The sequence below is a fragment of the Ambystoma mexicanum genome, chromosome 5p (genome assembly GCF_040938575.1).
Source record: "Ambystoma mexicanum isolate Mex_15411 chromosome 5p, UKY_AmexF1_1, whole genome shotgun sequence".
NCBI classification, from domain to species: Eukaryota; Metazoa; Chordata; class Amphibia; order Caudata; family Ambystomatidae; genus Ambystoma; species Ambystoma mexicanum.
The window spans coordinates 1,361,537,746-1,361,549,791 of record NC_090930.1 but is presented as its reverse complement, the minus strand read 5'-3'; the positions used below and the strand labels follow the sequence as shown (position 1 = coordinate 1,361,549,791).

Genomic DNA, 12,046 nt, shown 5'->3' with positions numbered 1-12,046 from the left:
CCCCTGTAATACACGTACCCTGCTGGAATTGCGTGTAAAACTTCCCCGCACCCCAGAAATACACGTACCCTGCTGAAATTGCGTGTAAAACTTCCCCACACCCCAGAAATACACGTGCCCTGCTGAAATTGCGTGTGGAACTTCCCGCGCACCCCTGTAATACACGTACTCTGCTGAAATCACGTGTAAAACTTCCCCTCACCCCAGAAATACACATACCCTGCTGAAATTGCGTGTGGAACTTCCCGCGCACCCCTGTAATACACGTACCCGGCTGTAATCGCGTGTAGAACTTCCCTGCACCCCAGAAATACACGTACCCTGCTGAAATCGCGTGTGGAACTTCCCGCACACCCCAGTAATACACGTTCCCCGCTCGGCGTTTGCTGTTTGCCAGCCCTGTATACTGGTCCAGGGTTAGCGCAGCCCTTTGTGCTGAATTGGGAATTTTGATGGCTTTTCCTTGCGCGAGGGCGTTCTTGGGGGCGTAACTGGCGCTGCTGCAGGGTCGCTGCGCCACTCTGCGCCACGGCTGGTTTTGGAGGCTAAAATCCATGAATACGCTGTGCGCGGATATCGATTTTAGCGCACGCGGCTGGCGCAGACATTCGCATGTGCGCACTGTGCGCCAGCCGCGTGCGCCGCTTTTGTGCGAAATTCTATGAATTACCCTGTAGATGTCCCCTGAAAAGCTATTCATCGCTCAACAGGATGTTAATGCCCAATAAACATAAATAAAAAGCCAATGAGGTGTTAGGAACGTTGTCAGTGACTGCCAGAAGGAGGCGATAGCTGCAGTGCGGGCGCGGTACACATTTAGTGCCCCAAATTAAGGGAGTTTGTTTCTTTGTCATAAGACTGTAACACGGGCAGCTGCTTGCCCCCCCCTCCCCCAGTCCCATAGCTTCAGGTCCATTCCAGCTGAAAAAAGGAAAAGGCTCTGATGCCGTTCCTGCTCTATGGTGAGTGGCTAAGTCAGCGGGCAGCAGCTCTCTTCCAGGGCAAAGCAAATGGGTCCAGTCAGAAATGCAACCAAGATGTAGCTTCTCTGGAGTTAGGGACTGGAAAGCTCCTTCATTTGAAAGGCAGGTGTGGAATGGGGAACAGCAGCTCAGCTCAGCTAAAACCCCTTTAGTTCATGTGGTGAATGAAAGGTTTTACTCAAATATCTGTCTTTTATCTGTTCTTTCATTCTGTACATGGGCTTTAGTTGTGTTGTGATATGCAGAACAAAGATTGGACCTTAAACTTAGCCCTCCCAACCCAAATGGTTAGGAAAAGTCACCCATTTTCTTTACAATGTGTCTTCCAGGGATAGTTCTCACATCTTCTCTCATTGTCAAAATAAGTTCGGAATAGACAGCGGTCCACGCCTTCAGCGTGAACTGCTATAAAGCACCCTCTTTGTTAATCAGTGATATTTTTGTATCCTGCTTGTACAAAAGCACATATCTTCTCTCCAACCCATTACATACGAAGTCATGCCATAGTCGTATTAACTGGCCATCGATGGTAGCAGCTGTAAATGTTGCAAGTACCTAGGCATATAATAGGCGTGCCTAAAAGGAGTGCCTGACAAATGCCTTATATATTGGCTTTGGCAATGCTTGTTTTTAACAGGACTTCAGTCAAAGACATGCATGGTCCTTATAAATTAACTTGTCAAAGGCAGACCTAGTTAAGACATTTGTATTTCACCAGAAGTTCATTTACAGCCCCAATTAAGTCATCAACTATCCAAAAAGTGCTTTGAAAAAACAATGGCAAGCACTTCAAGCACAAGGTTTGATGGTAAGGCTTGATAAAGCTAGCTCAAAGAGATGCCGGGAGATGCGCTTTGGGCAGGGAGGGTCAGGAAGTGGGTGGGAATGTCCAGAGGTGCTAGCAAGGCCATGGGCAGTCAATAGTGGGTAAGTAACCAAACAATACCTACAAGCTTTGTGTCCCTCAACATATGCCGTGTCTCCTTTGTGTACTCTAATACAATAGTTTCCCTTTATAGCCAAAATTGCCAAAACTAATAACGAGGATGTGGGTCATTTGCCAATGGTGTGTAATGTAACTGAAAGGTGTAAAAGTCTTGTAAAAGGCTTTTACGCCATTTATTTACTTTACACCCCATTTTCATGAATTTGAATGGCGGAAAGAAGGGGCGGATCGTAAATTATGATTCTGCCTCCCCCTTCTTCTCCGCCATACAAATGCTATATGAAAATCCATACAGACGCAAATGCTGTGGATTCCTATGGTGTCCCCCAGCTTTCTACACCAGAAAAAAGCCGGCAGACACCATCGGAATCTATGTTACTGCTACCTGCCATGCTTACACCGCAGCCAGCGTTATCTCAGTTTGCATGGTGTAGTGCAAAAAGACGGCATACAAGTGTGTATGCATCATTTTTTCCCTCCCCTTTTGCACTCCAACGTGCAAATGAGGAAAATAAGGTAGCAGGACCTGTATTCGTTAAAGTGTAAGCGTAACCAGTCCCCGCCCACTCTTTATGGGGAACTTGAAAATGAGCCCCTATGTGTTTAACAGGAGAGCAATTCTCACCTAGCTTAGTATAAATACAGCCATTGAAGAGTAAATGGTGGCCAGGTCACTCTGAAATCAATTGGTGCTCCAAAGGTGCCTGCGCCTGTGTCAAAGATAAAGTTGATGTGGGGATAAGTAGGGGCTAAAAGGCTTTTATTAGATTTTAATACATTACAAAATGAAAGCATTGCATGTGTATTTTAAAACCGTTTAACTCTGAATCATACAAAGAAAATATTAACTAGTGACTTTGTGGGCTTAATGCTCAAATAGTTTCACTAATTGATACTCTGCAGATTGTCTTGAATTTGCCCTCCAGCCTCTGGCAGGAAGGTGGGAGGGGTGTGATGGCATCCAGCAGTGCACCCACTCACCCCTTACTCTACCATGACAATGACCTTACGGCCATTCAAAGGAAGGAAAGCACAGTCTGTTTACATTTCAAGCACCTGGAAAAAGAAATGTACGTTTTTTTAAAAAGACAGCCATGCTTCCCAATGGGAAACATAAACAGGTTTTCTTGTTACTTACTCCAGATAGTGTGGGGGATAAATCATATTGTATCCCCCCTGGTTAACATTTTGTAGAGGATTTATCCACCCTGTGTCCCGTTTCCTACGCCCATTATTTTATTTTAAAATCTATGTGTGATGTGCAGTCCTGCTTGGCTGGCTCTTCCCCTTTCACCCTTCGAGGTTTTTCAACTACGTACCATTGAGTTTGGATATAATAAAGCCTTTTGTCGGAGTGCCTAGAAGCTGTGGGCAACCAGCATGAAATGCTATGTAAAGCATGATATCGTTATGTATTTTTCGTTTTGATGGTCTTCAGTAAACTCAATCAGTGGCTAGTCTTAGATAGTGGTTTTGACAAAGACCGACACGTCCATTCCCACAGCGCTATCACAATCGAGGTACCACCCTATTGTCATGGATCTTTCGTTTTGTTTTTAGCGTTTTTGTTGATGACTTGAACTGCTAAGTGGCCCATGCAGATCAGCAAAGTGAGAGAAGATTAAGGTGGGGTTGAGGCTGGGGAAAGGATGACCGTACATTGTGGCTTAGGTGCGATATTCAGTCTGGAACAGATTGATGGTATAGCTGAGGTATATAGGCACTTGCTTCAGAAATCTGTTTGCAACCTGCAGTCGAAGGGACACATCATGGCAGGGCTGATTTAATACCATTGGCCCTCATTACGCGTTTGCTGGAAAACCCATTGGTAGGCGGCGGGTTACCACCAACCCTGTAACACTGTTTCAGCCGCCTGACTTCCTGGTGGCACCGGGATATTAAGGCAGCCGGCGGAAATGATAAATCCCCATTCCCGTCAAGTCTCCCAGGACTCCACGGGAATGGGGATACTGAAGCGCTGACACTGTTGCTAACGGTGCTGGTGTTTCAGTGACAACCATGCCGGTAGCGGCCTGAAAACCCAGCAGGTCTGGCCTGCGAGTGGATCCATGGCCCCTTCCGGCGTGGTTGTACTATGGCGGTACAGAAAGGGTGCCTGTACATTGCTACCGGCACCCTTATTTCCAGACCGCCATATTTATAATGAGGGCCATTGTCTAATAATAGCACCAGTTATTATATAATCCTTAAAAGCAAGAGGAACCCAGCATGAAACATCAGGGTAATTTAAAAAAAAATCGTAAATTGCAGGCCGGTGACCCCCAACGTTAGGTCTTGCGTGATGCGATGTCCCCTCCATGCAATTTTAAATGTCCACGAGTCTCAGTGGATAAGGAAAGAGTGAAAGTGCAGCAAACTCTCTTTTACTCTTTTATTTTTTCGCTCTCTGCCTTGTCAGTTCTGAAAAATGAGGTGTAAAAGCATGATGCCCCGCTTTTATGCCTCCATGTATCTTTCCACCTCATATAAAATCGCACTGTATATACAATCGTGATTGTGCTATTTATTATTAGTAGAGCTCTTGTGAGCTTTAGATTGCCCTGTTTCTGACAGAGGGGTGGCGAAATGAGTTCCAGTGAAGGGAATCTTGATAGTGAAGGGATCTACCCCTAATGGTATGATTTCTTAGGGAACTATTGGAGAGGTGCTGTTGCTGGAAAATAAGGAATGCTTCCACATGCATATTTGACTTCATTAATAAGGTATCTTTGTCACGGTTTTAGTACCCTAAAGTCAATGACTACTTTGAGTGCAGTAGTTGCTGCGACTGATGAGTAACCTTTTTTTATCATATTTTGCAGCGCACTATTGAAAGTTATGTTGATAAACGCATGGGTACAACATATGGACCACCTGCAGGAAAAAAGATGACGGTCTTTATTGATGATGTTAATATGCCTATAATCAATGAATGGGGGGATCAGGTAAGCCGATTTGTTTTGCAATCTATATTTCTCATTTTGTACATGTTTATGTCTACTCCTCTGAACAGGCCCTTAAATTGTCCCTATAAAATATGAATGTATTAAATATACGTGTTACTCTTTTTTAAATGCGCTACTTGCGCAGGGATTGTATCCCATGCAGAGAAAAGCAGAATACTGCGTTTTCAACACAAAACTGAATCCGTTTTTGCAGGAAAATTGTATCCGTATTTTCGAAATGGGTGGAGTTTATCAGGGAAGAGTACACTATACATTTACCATCCTTCATTACAGAAAAGCTGGTGACCTAAACAGATGTAAGCGCTGGTGGGAATGGAACACGGTGGACACCTCTGCTAAACAGTGCTGGAAGCAAATGCAGGCCACATATGAATGCAGCTCATGCCACCATCTGCCAACAGTGCAATCAGTTTAAGAATTACACTTCCAGAAAAGGGAAGTAAAGCCCCATGCTAATGATGATCTACCTTACACATGCCTTTATGTGGGAAGTTTTTTGTTGAGCTAATATTAACTCCCTAACATCTGCTGTATGTGGGGGCGGTAAAATCAAGGCTTTCAAAGCATTCTTTCAGGTGAGGGGGTTCTCCCTGTGAAGGAGAAGGGTGGCTGCATACCACACCCCTCCTAAAGCGGAACTGGAGTGTATGTCCTGAATGTGACCACCCTGCCCACTCTTGGTACCTGTCCTGGTGAAGAGTGTGAGGACGTCAGACCTCTAACTCCATCCCAAGGCCCAGAGGGATCTCTGCAGTCCAGGAAATGTGGCCTACAAGTGACTCTAGTCAGAACTGTGAGCAACCTGGTAGTGGTATAGGGTGGGAAGGTGCAGAGAGCACCTCCATCATCAAGGTCATTCTGTGGCCTAAGTGATATGGTATCTGTCTCTGAAGAGATCGTTTTTCCAGTTGTGTGTGGGCGATACCCAATTCCTAGTGCATATGAGTAGATATAAAGTAATAGAGACCCCCGCCACAGATATGTAGAGTTTGGCAATGGTGGACAAGCAAGAAACCTTGGGGTTTATCTGAGGCTAGAACTATGGAGATTGAGTATCAAAGCATGCTAGCATAGAAGAGGACATCTCTGAAAACCTAGATGACAGCAGACCAGAACCTGCAGTATCACATGTGCTTGAATGGGTTCTTGCGGGATGAGAGAGAAACAGCACTCGTTGCAAGTAGGCACCCACAATAACAAAGAAGCTACAGAGTGCATCCCCATGCACGCTTGGAATCACATGCAAAGATATTTGCAATGCATAGAAGAGCTGATGGAAAGAGAAAGTGCAAGTCAGCAGTGTAGCTGAGCTCAGAATTCGCCATAGCTACACACAAAGGCTGTGAGAGGGTCTATGTCACCGGCAGGGACGGAAAACTACACTGGCCAGGATGCCTAACCAACACAGAATCCCTATACCAGTTACCATCACTGTGGGCAATCTGAAGACAGGATATAATGAGACATCTTTAGATATAAGCATCCTCCATGTCTAGGGGCAAGAGTAAGTCTCCCTTTTTAATTTGTCCTAGAATTGTTTGTAGGGTCACCATTTGGAATGATTGGGGTCATCGAAATGTGTTGAAAAATTGGAGGTCCAGGATGGGCCAACCCTCCCGAAACATTACAAGTACTTCTGCTTAGTTGTAGTGAGGAAGCATTATCAGTTCATGGTACTTCCCTTTGACCTGAAATCAGAGCCCAGAGGTTTCACTAAGTGTTTGTCTCTGGTAGCTTCCCATCTAAGGAGGCTATGGCCTCATACCTATACATATCTCAAGGAATGACTAATCCAAGCACCTTCTCTGTGGCAGGGAGAGCACCTTACCCAGCTGGTGGAGAAATGTTTAACTTAATTAGGCTTCTCCATAAACTACAGCAAGTCATCATTTCTGTTGACTCTCTGAGCATTCCTACTCACTAAAACCTTGCTAGCAAAGCCCACTCAAGCAAGCCTTTGAAGTTTGAGTCGCAAAGTGCAGACACTAAAAGCAAAAGACTGTCTGAGTCTTCAAGTCTCTCCTTGGCACTCTCTCGGCATGCGTCCCACTGATCCTCAACTGCAGACACTTTATGCACCCACTTTAGCGGTTTCTGGATGCCAGGTGGCACCAGGTGTCGGAAAGTTTTCATGCTTCCATAACAGCCTTCTATGGTGGCAAGTAGAAAGCAACTTGGCGAAGGATGCACCATTTTCAGAACCGCAAAGTCACAATGACAACGGATGCTTCCACCAAAGTATGTGGAGCCCACTTGGGAAATCTGCATGAGAAAGGTCTGTAGTATAAGAGAAGGCACTACATATCAATGTTCTCGAACGCAGGGCAGTCTTCTGGGCACTGAAGTTGTTCTTGCATCATGTCAAGAAGATGGCAGGGTGTCACACCATGACACATCATCCCTCAGCCCTGCTCTCATCCCTAAACCCACCCTCGGACACTCGATCCCGGTATCGGCTCGGAATGCCCCCACGATTATCCAATTTCACAAATCTCACACCTAGTCTAATTCCAATGGAAACACATACCAACGCACAGATCCCCAACTCACAGTACTGTACTACTGTTGAAAGATGCCAGCCCCAATGCTGGCTACTCACTCTCTGCTTCTCTCGAGCCAGGTCTGTGCTTTAAACAATAAAATATTTGTTTTGCTTTAATCAATAAAATCAAAATAAAATAAATGGTTGGTCCCCGAACACATGGAGTTCATTCGAATTGACAAGCATATTGATCTGATCACATGTCATGCTCCAGAAGCTTGGCCATTAGTCTATCAAGATCCACCTGGCAGCTATTTCATGGTATACTTGGTATACTTGGAGTCCAGCTGTGAACTCCTTGTGCTCTGCAAGGTTTATTAAGGAGTTCATGACAGGTCTTTTCAGGACATTTCCAAGTTCATAAGGTCACTTTTTTAGGGGAGCTCATTCAGTCGTTGCAAGGTTGATGAGCCAGCAGTTTAAGCCAATGCATGCAGCGTACATCAAGGATATGATATATGATATGATTTATAACGCGCCTGTACACAAGTATTTTTGGGCGCCACAAGAAAAGGAAGGGGGAGACAGAGGGAAGAAAGGACAAACAATCCTGCTATGCCTTTTGTCATTCGGATCGTGCAAGTAAGACAGCAAAAGTGCAAGTGGAAAGGGAGAGGGGGAAGTGTGAGGGAGAGTGTAGGGGGAAGTACAGTCAGGGCGTCATGGCTCTGAGTAAGTGCAGCCAGGGCAGCGTGGCTCTTGGTAACTGCATGGAAGGCACAGGGCAATAGGAGTTACAGTTACAGCCCCTAAATGTGCGGTAGCCCTGGAGGCAGTGCAGGAAGACTGGTCATGGAGCGACCTGGTACTCTGTGAGACTCTGAGGGTACCCGGCAACCAGTCAGGGTGGGCAGACAGATATCACTTCTGAGCCTGTATTGTTAGTCGCAATCACCTCAATCAGAAGGGTTCACAAACTGCAAGCTCTATCGCGGCAAGATGCTTTCCTGGTGATCCACAAGATTAATGATGTTGTGTTAACTAATCCTAGGTTTATGCCCAAAGTTCCTTCCTCTTTTCACCTCAATGAACCACTGGTGCATCCAGCATTCTTCAATACTCCATATTATATGGAAAGTCCCATTTGTATAAATAGAAATAATTCAAAGAGCCACAAAATGCGATCCTCGAGATATGAGAAAAACAAAAATTCAACAGACATTCAAATAGAGAAATGGTTGTTCAATTAGAGAAATGGCTGGTCTTATAGTAGTTACAGAAAGGAAAAGACAACGATTGTTTCAAAATTCTCCATTGCTCATTGGCTAGTATCATCTACAATATATAGGTGCTACCATACATTTTCTAACTTTATTGGCCTATTCTGAATGCGTGATAGACGTGTCTGCGTGCTAGTTAGCTAATGTGCAATTAAATAATTTCCATTCTCACGCATTTCTATTGGACAGTGGCTGTTGAAACATGCATCGGTCAGAATTGCTGTGTTATTGGTCGTTACAGAAGGATTAGATGTGGAGTGGAGGCTTACAGAAATCTCAACCAATCATTGTGTGAGATGTGACTGTGTGACACATAAAATATAACATTTAAATGCCTTCCTAAATGACTTCAACGGTTGGCACCATCTTACTGTTCTCATCTATGCACACTGCTTACCATCAGTTCATTTTGCAACTAAATTGTTGGAAAGATTAATTGCATGCCGTTCCTTTTCTCACATTCCCATCTGTCCTCTCTTTGACCTTATGTGCTGGGGCTTAGGTGCTTGCAAACTTAGTTATCTAACAATGGCGAAAATGTGTAAATGAGTGTTTGTACAATGTACATTGTCATAAAACTGTCTTCATTTACTATCACGTTCATACAGTTTGAATGAGGTGTCAGCTACTGTATTGATCATTGGTTCCTAAGTCTATTATATGGGCCATGGTGCTTGTGTCAGGTGTGGTTTCATGAGTTGTCCCTATCACTGTTGCATTCATGCAGTGTGAGTTATGTGTGAACTTCTGCCTTATTCACTCATTCCTAATTAGGGCTTCATTGTGGATAACAGTGTTTTGCATGTTTCTTTGACAAGGAGAGTTCTGCAAGTGCAATTTAACCTACAGGTGCAGTGTTGTGCTATGATTAGTCTATCTCTACAACTATGTTTCTTCATGTCTTGCTGCTCAACTCTTGCCAACCTGTGACCTTCATTATGTTAAATATGGTTGCTCTGCCTAGGGACACAAATTGTTATAACTCTATAGAACATGGCTATGAGAACTCGGCAGACCTGATGTATTTTGACCAATCCTTGTACAGTGTCTTGTGCTTAAACTCCGGGGTCTGGTGTAATTTCTGTTGCTCTTTTATGACTACACTACCGCAAACTAAACCCTGGGAAAGCATTCACCCCCCCTTGCTTTGACCAATCACTGTGCTGCATTCAGTCTTTTGCTGTGTGAGTGCAATATGTGTGCCTTTCTGCAAGGGTCTGACTAATATGTTCTGCTGTGGGTGATGGGGAGTTTTCAGGCTTCAGGAAAAGTTAACTAGATCTTGAGGCCTACATGTATTGTGTTCCGCTAATGTAAAACAATGGGGATAATGTATTCATCAATATAAACACGCCTTCTACGTTTCTCTCTTTGGTGTTAGATGCAGCTAGTTCTGGTTGAGGGTGCATGGTTATGTTCATCATTTTTAAAGAAAAGGCCACCTGGTTACATCCCTGCTCTACCCAGGAGGGTGAAAATGTATCAAGTACAATTGAGTAAGGTACTATGAACCCATCACACACAACACATTACTTCTGATAGTGAGGCTACATATAGATAGTAGCGACAAACGATTGCATGTGAAACAAATTTAATGCATCAAGCAGATATTACAAATATGTAAAAAGGACATAGGATATTCGATAAAATATATATAACGTACATACAACAATGAAAAAATCATATGCCAAAATAACTCCTTTTGGACAGTTTTTCAATAACAGTTACAATCTTCAGGGTCTCTTACAGGGGATACCATATGGAAAGTGATGTAGCTGTAGTCCATTGAACACTTAATGTATGAAAATAATATGACATGGCAAAAGGTCTACACAACTGTGTTTCGGCCTCAACGCAGTTCTTGCAAAGCTGTAACTTTGACGGCCTTCATCAGGACGTGGAGAGTTAGAGCAAAAAGGTCCTATGTGATTGTATCAGGTGGCACAATGGCTGAAAAAGCTGATTCTGTAAGTCATCAGGGGTGGGTCGGTCGATGTGATCCGGAAATGTTTATATGCTCCATAGATCGCCGTATCAAACAAGAATGTTCGAAAAGGAGGGCCGGTACTGCAAGGCTTCAACGTGGTGGAAGATTCACCTTGATTGGAGGTGTCTGCCCGATGGACTGATGTGATGATGTCCAGGAACCGGCCTAATGCGAGCATAATTGTCTCTGTCTGCCAGAATAGCTATTCTGACCCACCCCTGATGACTTACAGAATCAGCTTTTTCAGTCATTGTGCCACCTGATACGATCACTCAGTTGTGTAGACCTTTTGCCACGTCATATTATTTTCATACATCAAGTGTTCAATGCACTACAGCTACATACATTTCCATATGGTATCCCCTGAAAGGGACCTTGACGATTGTAACTGTTATTGAAAAACTGTCCAAAATGAGTTATTTTGGCATATGTATTTTTTCATTGTATGTACGTTATATATATTTTATCGAATGTCCTATGTCCGTTTTACATATTTGTAATATCTGCTTGATGCATTAAATTTGTTTCACATGCAATCTTTTGTCGCTACCATCTATATGTAGCCTCACTATCAGAAGTAATGTGTTGTGTGTTATGGGTTCATAGTACCTTGCTCAATTGTACTTGATAAATGGTTATGTTCATCTACAAAAAGTTGTGTTATGGCCTACCTAAAGCATGGTTACTAATGCTTTGTTGCACCCATGCAGGTAGAATTTGCTAAATGGGGCTGCTCGCTTCTTCGCAGTGTGCCTTTTATGTAGTAACTTTCACAATTTATATTTTCGTGCAGGTTTAGGATGTTGGATAGCTATGCCCATATTTTCATGCTCCCCTACATTCCCCCCTTTAATCCCTTGAGGGATACATGTTTCTCTAAACTTTGGCTCATTATTTTCTCATCTTCTGGCCACTCATAGCTACTCTTGGGTATTCATAGTTTACCTACATTTCTCAGGTCTCCTCCATATATGATATAATCCTACAGGCTGCATTGCAAATAGCTACTTTGCCATTCTAAAGTGGTATCAATGTAGCACACAAGGTAGATAGTAGGGTCAATGGGTTGTGACCAAAGGTCGTTGCCTGGGCAACAGCATCTGCTTTTTGGGTACTTGTTTGCTTCTCCTACCTGCGGTGGCTCATCTGTTTGGCAGCTTTAATCTTTCCAACGAGGAGTGGCACTATTACTTGTCATAACTGCTCAGACATTTCTTTTATTATACATGCAGCAGGTGACAATTGGGTGATATGTGCACCATAGTAATACAAGGAGGATGAGGATAGGATTGGAAACAAAATGTGACAGAGGTTTACAAGCCAACGGGGCATCCATGAAGTAAACATTGTTAGCCAGTCATCGCCTTTGGGGATTCCTCCTTCCTTTTCCATGTCCGCTGTC

The 12,046-nt window shown here is 43.8% G+C and overlaps 1 protein-coding gene across 1 annotated transcript in view; it reads left to right on the top strand.

Annotated features, from left to right (window-relative positions):
* Positions 1-12,046, top strand: part of DNAH5 (dynein axonemal heavy chain 5) — a 4,235,244-nt gene that overhangs the window by 2,579,414 nt on the left and 1,643,784 nt on the right. The window contains exon 48 of the mRNA XM_069613779.1: positions 4,752-4,874. Coding sequence (XP_069469880.1) covers positions 4,752-4,874 — 123 coding nt within the window. The remainder of the gene's footprint in view (positions 1-4,751; positions 4,875-12,046) is intronic.